This window comes from Pipra filicauda, unplaced genomic scaffold (genome assembly GCF_003945595.2).
Source record: "Pipra filicauda isolate LSUMZ 115617 unplaced genomic scaffold, ASM394559v2 scaffold45_size4122338_pilon, whole genome shotgun sequence".
Taxonomy (NCBI): domain Eukaryota; kingdom Metazoa; phylum Chordata; class Aves; order Passeriformes; family Pipridae; genus Pipra; species Pipra filicauda.
The window spans coordinates 283,092-300,445 of record NW_024104598.1 but is presented as its reverse complement, the minus strand read 5'-3'; the positions used below and the strand labels follow the sequence as shown (position 1 = coordinate 300,445).

General features: G+C 44.6%; 1 protein-coding gene and 1 long non-coding RNA gene across 2 annotated transcripts; both read right to left on the bottom strand.

The window, feature by feature from the left end:
- Positions 1-2,735: 2,735 nt before the first annotated feature.
- Positions 2,736-6,092, bottom strand: LOC120324213. The gene is made up of 2 exons (XR_005565331.1): positions 5,478-6,092; positions 2,736-4,550 (listed from the first exon to the last, which is right to left on the bottom strand). It is a non-coding gene; the product is annotated as an uncharacterized LOC120324213 (long non-coding RNA).
- A 229-nt stretch (positions 6,093-6,321) lies between these two features.
- On the bottom strand, positions 6,322-16,966 carry FADS1 (fatty acid desaturase 1). The gene is made up of 12 exons (XM_027728729.2): positions 16,691-16,966; positions 14,214-14,324; positions 13,732-13,929; positions 12,877-12,978; positions 12,620-12,748; positions 11,473-11,533; positions 11,291-11,367; positions 10,321-10,418; positions 9,904-10,000; positions 9,256-9,335; positions 8,765-8,890; positions 6,322-8,036 (listed from the first exon to the last, which is right to left on the bottom strand). The coding sequence occupies exons 1-12, from the start codon at positions 16,883-16,885 to the stop codon at positions 7,985-7,987; spliced, it is 1,326 nt and encodes a 441-aa protein (XP_027584530.1). The 5' UTR covers positions 16,886-16,966; the 3' UTR covers positions 6,322-7,984.
- Positions 16,967-17,354: the final 388 nt, after the last annotated feature.

Genomic DNA, 17,354 nt, shown 5'->3' with positions numbered 1-17,354 from the left:
TCTTCCCGGATTTCAGGGACTATCATTCAAAACTCCCTCTTCTGTGACTATGATGTGCCTCTTCCCAAACACAGCCAGGAAATGGAAGTAGTTATAATTATTTTATCCCCAGCACAGAACTTAATGGGGAATCCATAATTCAGGACAAGGCTACGTTTGGAAAGATTTCTTCAATCTTTTCAAGAGACAAAAACTTTTGCAGCCGGTACAATTTTGTTTTGGAAAGAAAAAAAGATAAATCCAGTAATTGCTTGATGAGAACATTAGAAGATACCATATCAGTCAGGAGGAGAAAAGGACTGGGTTTTCTTTTTTTTTTTAGCATATTCTACATTAAGAGACACAACCCCGTATCTCAGATGGGGTTACTTATCAGGAATACCATGTAATTTCAGAGATGGGAAGAAAAATCAAGGAGTTTTTTGTAGACAGTCATGTTTGCAATGAATGTTTGCTTCTCTTCCCTGCCTTGAGGGGTTTAATTTGCTCAGATATTCAAAGTCTTTATTAATTTTTTTTCATTCCTTAATCCAGATTTCAGTAGTAAGTTAACACATGGTTTTTTCCTCTATATCCTTTGCAAAACAGAAAAAACCATCTGTGAAATACCACGTTTTCCCTCTCAGTTTTGGGTTACATTTTATGGCTGAACAATAAAACCCCAAAATGAGTGCCTTGTTAATTATAATGACGTCTAAAAATAGGTTCTGTAATAAGCCTTCTCACCCAAAACTCCCCACAGAACAATAATTTGCATTAAGACACATATTATGTAATTTTTTTGTACTTCTGAGCAAGTTCCTAAAGTCCCTACCCAGGAGATGCTGCAATGCTGTACAATGAGATGTAAAGCCTGACAGGATTTGCTATTGTAATTCTGATGTGACCTTCTCTCACACACACCAGCTGTAGTTACACCCCCCAAATTCTTTTCAAACAAGGGTGATATCAATCTCTTCATCAATCACCATGTACTTTTCTGGTTTATGTTTCTTATTTAACCTGCAATTCGAATTAAATATGAAATATGAATATACTCTTTCCATCATTCAAATTCATGGAAGCCAGAACTCCATGGGCTCTTCTGTGGCTTTAAGATCTAAATTCAGCTGATCTAAAATGGTATATTCTAAATTTAACAGCTTATAAAAAGGCTCTCTCTCAAGTGCACAGGTAGCATTATATATTATTAAAAAGAAAAATAAGACACAGCATAATTCAAGATCAAATTGCTAAATGAATGTAACAAACCCATTTTGTTTTCCCACTGTTGTACATTTGGGTAGCGTTTTTATAGCTTTTTTAGCATTTATATTTTATAGCATTTTCTGTGCTCAGTGCAGAGCTCCCACTACTTGCAGACACACTTCTGAATATTCTGCTCATCCACAGAAGGAAAAACCCTCCAAAAGGTGACTCTGCTTGAAAGTTTGTTTTAATTCTTGACTTGTGCAACACTAGTTAGGAACAAAGTGACATAAGCAATGATTAAGACACCCACAGCCTACACACAGAACACCTTCCTTTGTCTGTCCTTCCTATGGGTCCTGGGCCACCTTCCAACCTCTGCAATATGTGCAGCGGGGATCCTGCAACAACTTGCCTCCTGTTCTATTTGACCAGAATTCAATTCCCAAGCCTTCATCATCTGCCTCTGTCTTCCTCAGACACATGTTGTGCTGTATATTCCGTGCATTTTGACTCTGAGATGTCCATCATCCTTAAACTTCTACATCCTACCCTGCCCACAAGGACATCAGTCATATTTTTCCTCTACATGGCTGAAGGGGCTTTTGCTACTTACTTTAATTCCTTTTGAAGTTTAATTTTTCTTTGACACTATTGCAATTCCTAATTGCAGTTCCATGACCTTTTCACTACTCTTTTTATTCGCAGTCTGTCTCACAGATTGTTCCTCATCAATCCAAGATGCTCTTGTGAGTTTGTTTCTCCCCTCCTTGCAAGGAATGCAAGTCCCATAAACTTTATATACTCCTTATATGGAGTTTATATAAGAATCCTCACATGGCTTCACAGGCCTTCAGCATCATTTCAAGGGACAAAGGATATTCCAGAGCTGTACATGAATGTCTGGTTGATAAAGGAAAATACTCAAGCACCAGGCCGACACCTACAACGCTTGTAAGCATCCTTGTAACTCTCCAGCTTGGAGTAAGTACATGGAAGTTACACCCCATTCCTGTCCTATTAGATATTGGGAAGAAATGAGGGTGGGGAGGCTCTGGCACAGGTTGCCCAGAGAAGTTGAGGCTGCACCATCCCTGGAAGTGGTCAAGGCTCTAAAGTGCTTGGAGTAACCCAGTCTAGTGGAAGGTGTTGTGGAACAAGATGGTTTGTAAGGCCCCTTCCAACCCAAACCATTCCATGATTCCATGATTATTAGGCAGACATTGTCTAGGCAATCTAGAGACCATTATCCAGACTGTTATGCTCTGGTGGTCTAGTGGTTAGAGTGTCTGACTCTCACCGCTGCGACCCGGGTTCGATTCCCGGCCCCCTGGGCAGGTGGAGCTCGTCAGCCGTGGAAGGCAATCCACCTAAGAGAAGGTCACTCTAAAAACAAACCTACATCCTGGGGACCTCACTGCCACTGTCCAAGCTTTGCTCGGCCCCGGCAGATGAACCTCAGGACTAAAGGGAAAAATCCACTGCGCAGGCTGGAAGGGTTAATGACCTTTCCCAAATCTTCGCTCGCGAAGACTGGCCATTATATATTATGTTTTATTTATTCCTTTATTTTTGGTAATTTGGAATATTTGCTCCAGACAGAAATATTTTAGCTTTCTAGTTTCTAATGAAGTCACAGGTTCCTGATCTTCCACTTGGATGAGGGGAGAAGAGAGAAGAGAGAAAAGAAAAATGTCAAAATGACTAAGACATAATCTGAGCTCATTGGCAGCATCTTCATTCACCTTTTATTTTACTTGGGCAACATTCAACTTTTCTTACTTCATCTTGTTTCTTTTTCACAACTGATTGTGAGATGATCCTGAAGAGGAACTCAGACTCACTTGTTAGAACATTGGCATCTCTTCTTGCCAGAAGAAGTTATCTTTCTATCTGGGTCTGCAGCTAAATGGTTGTTTTAAAGGCACTCGTGCATCCCAAAAGGTGGATTATGCAGGATGTGACCCAATTAGGATAATTCTGCCCACAGGACTGTCCTAATCTCTTTCTGAGTCAAAGCAAACAACTGCTACAGTTTACAAGGAGTCATCTGCTATAAAATTAAATTATTCTTGAATTTTGATATTTTGATATTTCCCTTAGTGGATAATCTATCCCTGCTCTTGGGCAATTAACCTTGGCACTAGGAATTTACACCTCCTGTACATCTTGAACTGGTATTGATTCACACTTCAGCTGCTATTTCTTTATCACTGACAGATTGAAGTACTGTCTGCTATAAAACTTCTCATTTTATGGTCAAATCACTGCCTCTTCCTTCATTGGGCTCAGGGAGCTCCAACAATTTCATTCTCTCACAATAAGGATCTTTCCTGAAGCTTTAGTTTTTCCTGCATCTCTTCCCTAAATCTTGATAGCAGACATATCTACACAGAATATTTTTTAGGTATTTATAACTTTGAAAGAAATTAAGCCTAACCTAGGCATAGAACAACTTAAAATATTCTCATGAGACTGCTAGACTGGCCTTACCTGATCCTACCTCTCCTCTCCAAAGCCTTAGAAGAAGGGGGAGAGAAAGTGGAAAAAAAGACAGGCTTGGCAGGAGAGGTGAAACAGCGAAAAAACCAGCCCCAGAAAGGAAATCCAAAAGGGAAAGAGCATCACAAAAAATATTCTGCTATCACAAAAAATTATGCTGCTAAGAGCATCCTGTTTTAACAGGGGAAGCATGAGACTGCTCCTGCTCACATGCTTGGCTATCAAGTAGGTTTTTGAGCACTGGACAAGTTAAAAATCAACTTAAAACCAGTGTTGTGGAGCAATTTTCATTCTATTTTTATTGGCACAAACACTGAACCTCCATTTTATGCATTAACAGCAATAAGTTCCCATTCAAGGCACGGTGACCATGGTTCAGAGGATGGAGAGAGATGTTTCTTGGGGTGGGCAAAAATCAAAAAGCCGGGTTTGTTCTGGAGACCAAATCAAGGCAGACTACTATGGATCAGTCAGACTTTTGGAATTTTTACCTAAAGAACATAATTCTAACCAGCATTTCATATAAACTGTCATCACTGTATTACTTCTATTGCTGTTTCAAAACTGTGTGGAAATTCCTCCCCATTTTCCAAACACTTAATCCCAGTCTCTGTAGAAGATGCAAATCACAGAGAAACCAAGTTCATGTCAATGAACTCTCTTCCAGTGTCATGTCAATCCTCTTCCTCTCCCACCCATGAGTAGTGTTGCATTACTACCTCACCTGTTAAGAAATCCCTTTATACTCCTTATAAAAGAACTATCTTGGGAAGTAACAAATCCTCCTGTTTCCAGGGGTTCAGCTGCATCCATTATCTATCTTGCATGGATCTACAATCATCTTCCATTCTGCTTCTTTTCTAAAGATGGAGAAAATTCCATTAACCTCTTCAGGAATTTGGGATAATGGAAGCAAACACACACACACAGAAGCTGGGCAAGGATTGCAAATCCACCCCATGAACAAATCAAAAGGAGTGGGTGTTGGGAAGGGGAAACTAGTGTTTTCCTCTTCAATTACCCCATCACCCTTAACTATTTGAACATTTTTGTAAGTCCAGTTACTCCATTGTTGCAAATGTCTCTCTCTGATTTGAAGAGAGTGATTTAGTCCAGGTTGGAGCCACCTCTTTGTCCGACAACACTCCACTTAACTGGAAAATCTTTGAAGCCTGATGAACATCTGATTACTGTTTTTAAGAGACCCCATGTAAGTGCCTGATGGATTTTTTCTTCTTTGAACGTTTTTGGGGACTAAATCCTCTCCTTCCACTAGCCCAGGTTGCTCAGAGTCCCATCCAACCTGGCCTTGGACACTTCCAGGGATGGGGCAGCCACAGCTTCTCTGGGCAGCCTGTGGCAGGGCCTCACCACCCTCACAGGGAAGAATTCCTTCCAATTATCCTATCTAACCCTGTCCTCCGGCAGTGGGAAACCATTCCCCCTTGTCCTGCCCTCCACGACCTTGCCAAAAGTCTGTCCCTTTATCTGATCCTTCCCTTCTGATTCCCTGGGGAGTCCTCCTTCCCTTCTGATGCCCGACTGCCACCCTGTGGCTATTCCACAACATTCAGGTTCCACTTTTAAGGCTGAACTGTGAAGCCAAAGGGTTTCCACTAAATGCCCAATTTGAGGCCAGTGTTGTTCCAAAAAGGTGTATTTCAGTGCAGGTCCAGAGAACCTGAAAGGGGTTTTGAACTTGCATTTGAATATTGTTGTAAAATGTCAGTATTATTAGCTTAAGAGTAATATGCTACTGTGGACTGTAAGGAATCCAGAGTACTCACGGAAACTGAAGTTGTCATATAAGGTATTTCTCCTCTTGAGTTGGAGAACTCTTCTTGAGCCTGGAGTGTTCTTCTTGAGCCTGGAGAACTCTCTGGAAAACTCTTCTTGAGCCTGGAGATCTTCCAGCAAAGTCAGCACATTCAGTTCTGGTTATGTTGATTCAGGTCCCCTTTCGCTCTTCCCCTTTAGGACTCTGAATCTGTGTTCTTTTTCCTGGTTATTCAGGCATTTGGTTTATTGTTTTGTGGATGTTTCCTCTTTATTGTAACAGAGAAAACACAGGAGTGTCCAAAGTCTTAGGCAGTAAAGCAGAACTTAGAGAGACCATTCTCTTCAAAACTGTCAACTCTCAGATCATCCCAGCCCAGAGAGTAGCTCAAATCTATCTCTATTTTCAAAATTAAACATCCAGGTAATGATTGTTCTGACTCTGAGCATTCAAAAACAAACCCAAGAAGCCTCAATATTGCTGAACACTCATGGCCCACTTCGGCAACAAGTGGAGTTTCTTCTGCTTACCTCTTTTGCCACACTTTTTGTCCAGTCCCTCTCCAGCTCTCTTGGTGCCCCTTTAGGCACTGGAAGGGGCTCTCAGGTCTCCCCAGAGCCTTCTCTTCTCCAGGCTGAACACTCCCAGCTCTCCCAGCCTGTGTCCAGAGCAGAGGGGCTCCAGCCCTCTGATACAAAGTCATGCAGCTTCCAGAAATCAGGAGTAGATTTGTTTTTCCTTTTCTCCTCATTTTGGAGAAAGAGGTTTATGACAGTTCTTTCTCTGCAGCTGTGGATGGGGATTTGTTCCATGTTTTAGAGAGTGCAGACATATTTTACTCTGGTGACAGCAATAATTGGTAAGATAAGGAATTTTATTATTAGTCTTTCCTCCATCAACAGTTCTAATAAAAGGGAGAGAAATGGAGCAGGGAAAAAACAAGGTAAAACAATAACTAAGGTCCATTTTATTTATGGTCTTAATCAACAGGTATTTAATGATTATTTTATTATTTCCATTACAGTTTTATCCTGTGCTTAACAACACTCTTGGCCTGGGAAGATGCATTTCTTCCATTCCTTCACAAGTCATTCTGATCTTGGATGTTGGTTGGCAAAAGCACCACATGCTCCTCAAGATCAACCCATCCCTTCTGGGTACTAATCCCTGGGGTAACAAGGTGATGGAGCATCCTCATTAGTGATGTGGCAGGTGTTATATCCTGCTTTGGCATCTCTATTGTTGGTGTGGTAAATGAAAAGACCCTGGGAAAGGCACTAAGGCTATTCCAATAAATCCCACAGCACATGTTCCCTTCTTGTGGTGTGTTTGGAAGGCACAACATCCAAGAGAGGAAGAACCAGCAACGTTTTGGCTGATATGAGCCTGTGGATACCCAGCTGACTGAAAAGTTAAACACATTTAAACAGTGGCCCATCCCCTAACACTTTCCTAATTTCATTAGATTTGTCTGCAGCTCTGACAGGAACACCTCATGCTCCCTGGGCCAGGAGTCAGGAGTTGTCTCCTCTTAACAGAGGTTTAAAAAAAACCTCCAGAACTTCAGGTGATCACAGACTGGTTATGATCACCCTTTTCATAGAATCATCACAGAATGGTTTGGATGGGAGGGGACCTTAAAAATCATGTTGTTCCATGGGCAGGGACACCTTCCACTAGACCAGGTTTCTCCAAGCTCGCTCCAATCCAGCCTTGAACACTTTTGCTTCCTTAGTCACCCCTGTAGGGATCCTGAGTATGGATGTGACATATTCCTATCTCTTCTGACTTTCACTAATGGGTTTGTAACACTCCAAAGTCTGGCACTGTGGAAACCACTTGCAGATTCCCCATGGGATGTTACCAACGGACAAATGACCCAGAGGCTTCCAAAGGAGACGCGGAGGGCAGCATTCCCACAGAATATGGCATGTGGAATAGCCTCTTTTTTCCTGTTTCTTTACCTCAGTTAGGTCCTATTCCCAGAGTACTGCTGCCTGCACCTTCTCCACCTCACCCACATATATACAAATTGGTTTGGGGGTCTCACTAACTACAAACAGGTATTTGAAAATACTAGACCTACCCAATTCCCTAGAGCTTCCATATTTCACTAACTCCCACATTCCTTGATTTCGTGCTGCCTCAGCATTCTTACACTCACAATGAGAGCCACCCCAAAAAACCTATGTTAGATAAGAAACTCCCCTCCTAAATGAAGTATCAGCAGATGGAAAGGAATCTGTTCCCTGTCTCAAAGCTGCCCCCAGCTTGGTGGAACAACTTCCTCCACTCAGCTTTTCCCCATAACTCAGCACCAAAGAGGAATGAAAGAAGCACAAGAAGAATTAAGAGCACATCTTTACAAAAATCCATCAAATTAATTACATTCATCAGTGGAATCAAGTGGTGCCACATCTCCCCACCTCTAGCTTAGCCAGCTCAGCCTCCTCTTCACGGTGACCACCACGGGAGGCAGCAAGGCTGGGGAATTCCTCTGCAGGGATCCACTGCTGCTTATTTATGTAGGTAGGCATCGAGCCAAAGTTCCCCTGAATCTTTCAAAGAGCTGCCAAGAGAGAACCACACTTCTTTAGAGACAAGAAAATTAAATACAATGTCCTTGTGGGAAGAATTTCTACCTAGAGACAAAGCAAAGGAGATCACAGAATGGTTTGGGTTGGAAGGGACCTTTAGAGGTCATTTAGTCCAACCCTCCTGCAATGAGCAGGGACATCTTTAGCTCAGGTTGCTCAGAGACCTTCAGAGACAAGGAAGTGTTGGTTACAGACCCATTGAAAAGAGGAAGAAGAAACAAACCAGTGGGGCTACATCAGACAAAGGCTGGAAGGTTAAAGCAAACAATGTAATTACTTAACTAGAATGAAAATAAAAGGAGCAAGTGTGAATTTTTGATGGAATAACAAATACCTAGGGGCAAGGAGGGGAAGAAAGGAATAAAAAACCAAAGAATGGATGACAGTTAAAACTCATCTTTATGGAAACATCGCTTTTCCCTGGAGACTCTAGAGGTACCAGACCTGGCATCCTCTGCACCTCTGACTTCAGAGCTGAAGGAAAAGGAGCTCTGCATTGGGTCATTCCCACGGACACCTTCTGTCTGCTGTGACAGAAACCAGTGCTGTGGCTGCACAGTTTTCCCATTCTTTTCATAGTCATCTATACCACCTACTCTTCTGTGAGCCAAGCTGACCCCTCCCCTGGCCTGTCTGTCCCATTTTCCCTCCATAATACTGGAAAACCCTTCACTTGGGGACACAGTGGATGGATACTTACTGCACAATGTCTGCAAAGGCCGTGAGCAGGGGCTTGCACTGGTACTCAATGCCATGTTTGGCACACAGGGACTTCACCAGAGGGGCCACCTTCCAGTAGTTGTGTCTTGGCATTGTAGGAAAAAGGCTGCAGGAAAACAAGAGTGGGATTCAATGGCATTTGTCATCACCTTACAGAATTCCTGGCCCTCTTCTGTGCTTCTAACCCTTGGAGTGCCCCAACCTCCATTTGTGTCACAGCCATCAGTGCTTTGCAATGGTCCCTCTCGTGCCACTGATAATTCCCACCCCTGTGCCTTGCACCTCTTATCTGAGGCCATGGTGGTGCTCACTGGTGCTCCAAAAATCTTCTGTGTTCCCATTCCATCCCCATACAAAGAACACAAGATTTCCCCATATTATCTTTTCTATCAGCCTTGTAGGCTCTTCAGCCTTAGTGTAACTAGCATTCCTGGAAACTCCCTGGCATTCCCAACCCATGTTTCAACTCACTGGTGCTCGATTTGGAAGTTCAGATGTCCGCTGAACCAGTCATTGAAAAAGGACTGATGAACATTACAGGTTGCCTGGAGCTGAGGGAAAAGAAAAAAAAAAAGTAATATTTTAAGTGCTATTTTAGGAATGCCCCTTCTCAAACCCAACAGCAAGCAGGTACAGGTTTCTCATCATCATGGGAATTCTGGCTGAACACAGCAGCTATAAGAGTTCTTTCCAGTCCACAAGAGATGGCCAAGCTGAGATATGTGATTGTCAGGGACTTAAGAGCACAGATTTGACTTCCCCAGTGAGATGAGCCACAACAACCCCGACTTTCACCTCTCTAATTTAAAAAAATTTGTAATGACTTCAGAACTAAAATAAAACAAAGCACAAAAGAGATCTGGACCATCCTTCCACTGTCTGAAGGGCATTGTAGCATCTTTAATTATTCCTCTTGAGACTCCTGTGCTCAGCATTTGAAGTGTCAATCACTTCTGCACCTCTTTCCTGGCACTGATCACACCACACAGTGAGGACAAGCTGCTTGTGTTTCCCTCTCTCAGTTCCCACCACTTCAGTGATCAGCTCCCTTGGGCTTTACATACCCAGAAGTGTAACTTCTCCCCTCAGAGTCACGGATCTCCATCAACAAGGTCTTACCTGGGTAGAGAACCAGTCCACATTCTTATCATAATCGATGTGCATTGGGATGTGATTCATTTGTGTAACCCAGACAAACCAGTTACTCTCTATAAACCTGTGCACACAAACACATAAAAAACCCATTGCAGGTCTCACACCCAACCAAAACAAATCAGCACAAAACACTTGTACACACACAGGCTGCGTTTTTCTTGACAAAATGGACACCAGGAACCCCAAACATCTGATCAGATCAGACTTACACACACCTTCCACCTTCTAAAGACACAAAAGACAGAAAACCACCTCTGTCTTGCTGAAAGGCATTAGGAAAGAGAAGAACAGGGAGCCATGAGAGAGATAACCAGGAAGCTGAAGAAAAGCTGAGTAAAAAACTGGGTAAAGAAAATGTTGGAATTATAAACTGAATGATACCTGACTAACAGATGGAGCCCCAGCGTACCCTTCACCCCCAGGAAGGGCAAATAGGTGAGGAAGAATCGGATGTAGAAGGACAACATCCAGGCCAGGTCCTGTAGTCCAAGGAACAGAGAAAACTTTACTAAAAGGAAGAATTTCTGGTTTCTGAATTTACCATCACTCCCTTTAAAACCTCCTTCTATTAATTGACTCTCCCCCCCTGGCCCCATCACAAAGCAACCTGACACCAGCCATTCCTGCGCTTGGGAATTATCCTGGTTTTATGAGCCCAGCACAGGGCAAACACCAGCCAGGACATACCTTAAAGCATCCTATTTTCCTCTGGATCTAAAGAGAAACCAAGCAGTGAGAAAAGCAAAACCCCAGCCAATTAAAAGAATAACGAGCTCTGGTTTACCACCATCTCATCCTTTTTTGTTCCACTTCACATTTCTTGCAATCTCTTCTTCCCCTCATGGTCATTTTCTCCTGACCATCCCGCTTCCCAGGCAGGAATAAAACAGCAGGATGCCTTCTCTCTAGCCCCATCTCAGAGAAGAAACTTCTTTTTTTCCTGAATTTTTTCCAAAGTCTCTAAAAACCACGCTGTTCCTCAAAGTCCTAACAAGCCATCTCCCTAAAAACTCTGAAAATCTACTACCCATTCCCTGTTTCACTTCACACTGAGCTGTGAGGATTCCATTTTAGGCTTTCTGAAATCTACTTGTTTTTTAATGTATCATTTTGCAAAACAGAGTCTCACCAAGTTCTCCTGCAAAACCCCTTTGTTATCCAATGGATCTTCTACAGAGAAAGGCTGTGTGGAAGGTACCCTCTCTCCCCCAGCAAACATTACTTCCCAAATCATATTCCCACAGAGATACACAGCTCAGAGTTCCTCCCAGTAATTCCTTACAGTGGAATTTATCCACAAACCAAGGAGAAGTCACCCCTGCTGTCCAAAATTGTGCTGGAGCTGACTTACCACCCACTGCTTCCTCTGCACGGCGAAGTAGAAGATGTACCACTGAAAGTAAAGAGGCACCAGAGCTGGGGGACCAACTAGAGTGGAAAAACAGATTGTAGAGGCATTAATTATCCCAGTGAGATGGGCTGGAAAAGGAAGGGGCTGCTGTCCACAGAACTGCAGAGGGGTGGGTTACTCACTGATGAAGAAGTACTTGTGCTGGTGGTTGTAAGGCATGAATTTTTTCTTTTGCACACCAAGCTGTTAAAATAAGCAGATGACTCAGTCTGTGGCTGCTATGATGTGTTTTCACCCTGCTTTGGGTGCACAAGAGGCTGGGCACTCCCTTGCAAACTGACAGTGACCTGCACAGGAACCTCCATCCCTACAGAGGGCACAAGTTGCCTAAAAATGCTTAAATCGAAACCCACATGAGGCACTGAGAACAGTTTGCTGCCAAATGGATTTTCAGGGAAAAAAAAACCTCCAAAAAATAACCTATGATACTATTAATAAAGATGACAGCGTGTACAACTCCTACCTATTTGCAATTAGTCTTCAAAGCAGATAAATGAGCACCTAAACATTAAACTGTGTCCATGGGAATGAGAGTGAATAGATTATCCTCCCTCTGAGACTGCTAATTTTTCAGTGTTTGCTGTATAAACATAACAGATCATGTCACTGACTTCCTTAGGAATGCCATTATATCCCTGTACATGTCTAAACTAATTCCCAATAGCCCATCCCTTAATTTCAATGAAAATCAGAGCATTTAAAGTGACATTTTGAATTTATATGACTATTTTTTTAAAGAAACAGCAAATGCTAAAGCCATTCAATTATCTCCTGAGCTGTACCAGAAATAGAGCTGGACTCCAGATGGGAGCCACTCTGACACCCACTGTCAGGCTGAGACCACCAAAATAGCTTCTTTGATCAGTGATTGTAAAAGTTCCAGACAGCCCTTGCTTTTCATCTGCTGCTTCATTCCCCAGATCACTACAATTAGTCACACTGAGCTTGGTAAAGAGAGAACAGCTTGTCATTTTATCTTCATACCACTGCGAGTGTCTCAGCGGGGAAATATGAACTTGTAATTGTGGTAGATATTTCATTCTTATTTTCTAGCAGAAATAACTTCTAGTGAAATTTTAGGGATATAAAGATCTCAGAAGCATTGAAATATTGAGGTACTACTAAGGAATATTGGGAATTAGTGAAAGACAAAGTAGCACTATATAAAACTTGCTCAATGAACCAAATGCTCTGTAGCCTCCAAGCTCTCTGCAGCTTTCCAAATTTGAATCCCACTGCTGCAACCTCCCAGCTTTTATGAGGTCTCACCTCTACAGAGAGTGTTTTTCCCAAAGCAAAAAACAAGGGGTGCATGTTGACGTCGGGGTCCTTCCTGAAGCAGTTGGGTTTAGCGTGGTGTTGGAAGTGGAGGTGGTTCCACCAGCTGGCTGGGGCTCCCTGTGGGAAGGGATGAGAAGAGAGTGCCCTAAAAATGTTGTATTCTCTGCCTTTAATCCTCCCTCTCCAGCAGCTCCTTGGATTTGCTTTCTCCTCATTCTGCTCTTGCAGCCCCTCCCAGCACCCACCTTCAGATGGCCGATCACGAACTTGTGCACCCAGTGGTTCCACCTGGACTTGCTAAAGACTGAGAGGTGTCCAAAATCATGCTGGAGCCAGCCAGCCTGGGCCTGGAATTAAAAAAAAACCAAACAACAGTGCAGCTGAGGGAAAAAAAAGTGTCAGGAGGGTCTGCATCTGAAAAGGGCTTTATTCTCCCACGCTCCTCGCAACGTATCCCTGGATAGCAAGAGCACTCCCACTACCAGGACTCAATCCAAACACTCCTCTTTTACTACAAACCAGCGTACTCCAGACTTTGCCTAATGACTTTTAGTCCTGGATAGCTGTTTTCACGAGGAAGGAAAGAAATCCTGGGAGAAAAACAGCCACGATGCCAAGAAACAGCATTTATTCCCTCACAAAACTGCACTGAAATCAGCAACAAAGTCTCCTTTAAGGAGCAGCTTGCTGCTGCCTCCTCCGAGTACTTGTAATTCCAAGGGGATCAGCTGGCCACAGGAGGAATAGCTGGGGCTTTGAGAGCTGCTCTGTCCTCTCCTCTAACTCCCTGCAAGTTCCCATGGGAACGCCGTGGCTTGGCCCCTGCACACAGCCTTGGAGTTCGGGCACAGGGGAGCTCACAAGGGGAGCATGGCTTTCATAGTATGAGGGAGGCTGGAATAAGGAGGGCTTTGATGGAATAGGGGAAGGAAAAAGTAGGGCAAAGCCTGCTCTATCACAGCAGCCCTGTAGTTTTGCCCCTTTGGTGGAAACCAGGAAGAAGCAGCATTTTGGGGAGTCCATGATACGATTTCTCCTGTGGCAATGAGCACCTAAGTCCCAAATGTGGGGTTTGGGGATTATTTTCCCCAGCTCCTTACCTGAACAGTGCCTAAAAGCACTGCAGAGAAGAGGAAAGGCAGCGTGGATGCTCCAAAATACCAGATGACGAGCCAAGCTGCAACATCCAACACCAGGATGTGGCAGAGATACAGGAAGAAAAAGGTGTGGTTGGGGTTGAGAAGCCCCATTTTCTCAACCACTGCACGAAGCTCACGGAAATCTTCCACCAGCTTTTTCTGTGGGGAGACCCAAAAGCATCTGCTGGTCAGAAAATGCCTCAGGAACTTAAAGAGCAGCTGAGTTTTCCCCCTCAGGGATGAAAAAGGGAAAAGCTGAGGGTCACCTGGAGACAAATCTTCACCAGAAAATACTAATAATGACGTAGAAGGAAGGGGAAACTTCAGCCAACAGAGTGATTCCAGGAGATACTACGATATCATGTACAAGGAATTCTGGCTGCCAGCAATAGAAATTAAATAGCTCAATTTCAACCCAGATCCCAAATTTTTAAGACACTTACATTCTTGCTGGGCTCAAAGCTGGGTTGATCTGGTGCCAGTTCCCCAATCAGCAGTGGGCTCATGTACTTTCTTACCAGTGTCTTGTCAAGATGAAAAGCGATGAAAGGATCCTGAAACACAGACACAGGAACAGGATGGAGAAAAACAATCATTCAGGAGGCAGAAAAAGAAACATATTTCGTGGTATACTGGACTCAGCAGAAAGCAACCCAGCTAAGGGAGCTGGCTCAACCAGATTTTACTGCCACAAATCTTATTGCCTTCTTCACACCATAAATGATCATTGAGCAACCTGACCTAGTGGAAGGTGTCCCTGTCCATGGCAGGGCCTTAGAACTGGATGGTCCCGAAGGGCCCTTCCAACCCAAACCATTCTGTGATTCTATGATTTGAAGCTCAGTTCTCTGTCTCATTTTCAGTCTGGACGGTTCTGAAAAGGCCTTTTTCCAGCCTTACCATTCAAAAGATCCCTGGCAGGGAAATCCATGACTTTCATAATTTAAATGTTATGTCCTTCTCCATGGCAACCAGGTGAAAAGAATCACTAGTGACTGTTATCACATTCTATGTTATACTCACATTCTATCCCTACATTTAAATTACAAATCCCTTGAGCACACAGGGCAGTTTGACATCTAATTCTTACTGAAGATCTCCCATTTATCCCCTTTTCCACATTTCTCTCCCAACATTTATTTCCCTCAGCCTAAGGATGTTTTTTTCCTCTTTTCTGAGACAATTTTGCTTATTGTGTGTCACTGTGTAATCTTCCTTCACCATGTACTGTTTATCACTATAATTACTAGGTCATCATATGCTTTTAAAATAAATTGTGCTTTTAAAAGATCTCTGGTCAGGAAAGGGGTTAAAAAACTGGCTCATGTTGCCAGCTCTGGGTCAGCTGTAGCATCCTCTCTGCTCAGGGTTACTGAATAAAGGAGGGAAACAGAGAGGCGAACCAACATTTGCATTTTCTCTTTGCAAAAGGGGAAAGAAAATAGGGAGGAGTATGTGGGCAGATCAGAGGAGGATGGTACCACACATTTAAACCAATCCTTTCCATGGGGGCTGTAAAACCTGGCAGTGCAATCCCAGCTGGAGGTGAAGGGTTGGCTGATTGTACCTTCTAGAAATCAGAACACTCCAGAGGCATTCAGCAAACCAAAAGTGCTCTTTCTTCACTTCCCGTTTTTTCTTGGTTTTGAGGAGTCTTGTTCTTTTCAATCCCAGGACAAAACTGTTGGAAAACAAAACTTGGCAGGGGTTCCTGAGTGGTCAGCAGTTCAACTGCATCCAGCAGTGACAATGATGATATCACCTAAGGAATGCAGCTGGCTGCAATCCCACCATCCAACCATGTTCACACCATGTGCTGACCCTTTTCTGATCACAGAATCACAGAATGTTTGGGTGGGAAGGGTCCTTTAAAGCTCATTTCATCCCCCCCTGCCATGGGCAGGAACATCTTCCACTAGCCCAGGTTGCTCCAAGCCCCGTCCAACCTGGCCTTGGACACTTCCAGGGGTGGGGCATCTACCACCTCTCTGGGCAACTTGTTCCAGTGATAGGGCTTTGCAAATGCACATGTGCATCCTGAACTCATGAAGTGTGTGTGAAGTGTGCAAATCCACGTGTCATCTTCAGCCTTAAGTGATATTTATCTGATGAGATCTTCACATGAAGATCTGAAGTTCCATCCTTTCTGATCAGAGGCAAAATTGAAACGTAGCCCATCAAAACGGCTCTTGATGTAGATTCACATCCCATCCCCACCCTTGGGTCCAAATAGGTACATTTGGAGAAATTAACTTTCTTCTGTGAAAAACATAAGCAGATAAAGGAAGGAAACACACTGAACAAAGTCACCCCACATCCAACTCGATCGAACAGCATCTACTGTGCTTCACAACAGTTGCTGGCATCCAGGCATGAGTGATTCATTTCTTTTGATGACTGAAATACGACCTTCAGTAATAATTTTGCTCTGGTGCCATCTCTTGGAAACACGGTGCTCGGTTCTTTAAAGTTCCAGGAGGCTGGATGTGCGTCCATGCACTTGCAAACAACTCTGCGTGCGCACACACAGCAGTGTCACTGTGAAACCCGCCTGTGCCACACCTGGAGATTTAATAGTCTTATTGACTCTGCGTGCAAAAATTAGGGAGAGATTCCCCCAGATTGAAGCCCGGCTGCAGTCGCCCTATTCGCACACTTTTGAGAAATTCCTTTTCGTAATTCCTTTAAAAATGTTTCCTTTTAAAAATAGTCCCCCAGGAGAAGTGCGGAGTGTGTATATTCCTTTGCACATAGAAGGCAATTCACACCGTCCGTGTGTAACAGAGTATCTCCTTAAACGTGTTAAACACGAGCTGCTCGCTGCTGTTCCCGCGCCCAGCGATCCTCCCCCGCGCATCCCTCCTCCATCCCGCCCCGGGATGCCGGGGATGGATCCCCCCCTCCCCCGCTCGCCCCTCACCGTGGCGTCCTGCCCGGCGTAGTGGCTGATGACCCGGGAGCCTCCCGGGTGCCTCCGGCAGAAGTGGCTGATGTCGTACACCTTCCTGTCGATCACCAGCCAGCGCTCCTGCGGGGCCGGCCCCCGCCCGTTCCGCTGCCCGATCTCCTCCCAGGTGAAGCGCCGCAGCCCCCGGCCGGGCTCGGAGCCCTCCATGGCCCGGCTCCGGTGCGTTCCGGCTGGGCACGGCTCGGCTGGGCTCAGCTCAGCTCGGCCCGGCTCCTCCTCTGCGATTCCCCCACGCCCACTGGGCTGCGCTCGCCGTGCGACCGCCCCCGAGGCCGGAGGGACCGGGGGGACAGGAGGGGAGCGGGGACAATGGGGGATTTGGTGATGGACATCACGGAACGGGAGGGAATTCGGGCTCCCGCAACAGGCGTCCTCGGCTGTCCAGGCTGGAATGATTCACGGAATCATTTAGTTTGGAGAAACTCTCTGGGACCAACGAGCGCTGCCGAGGCACGTCTAACCCATGTCACGGAATCACAGAAGTTTTCGGGTTGGAAGGGACCTCTGGAGATTACCCAGTCCAACCCCCCCTGCCAAGGCAGGGTGACCTGGAGTAGGCGACACAGGGAGGCGTCCAGGTGGGGTTTGAATCCTTCCAGGGAGTGAAATTCCTCAG

Coding starts and splice junctions, on each gene's coding strand:
- FADS1 (XM_027728729.2), bottom strand. CDS start 16,885: ATGGAGGGCTCCGAGCCCGGCCGGGGGCTGCGGCGCTTCACCTGGGAG. Junction 11,368..11,472: donor GCACAAGTACTTCTTCATCA/GTGAGTAACCCA, acceptor TTTCCACTCTAG/TTGGTCCCCCAGCTCTGGTG. Junction 10,001..10,320: donor GGGCTCCATCTGTTAGTCAG/GTATCATTCAGT, acceptor TTGTGTGCACAG/GTTTATAGAGAGTAACTGGT.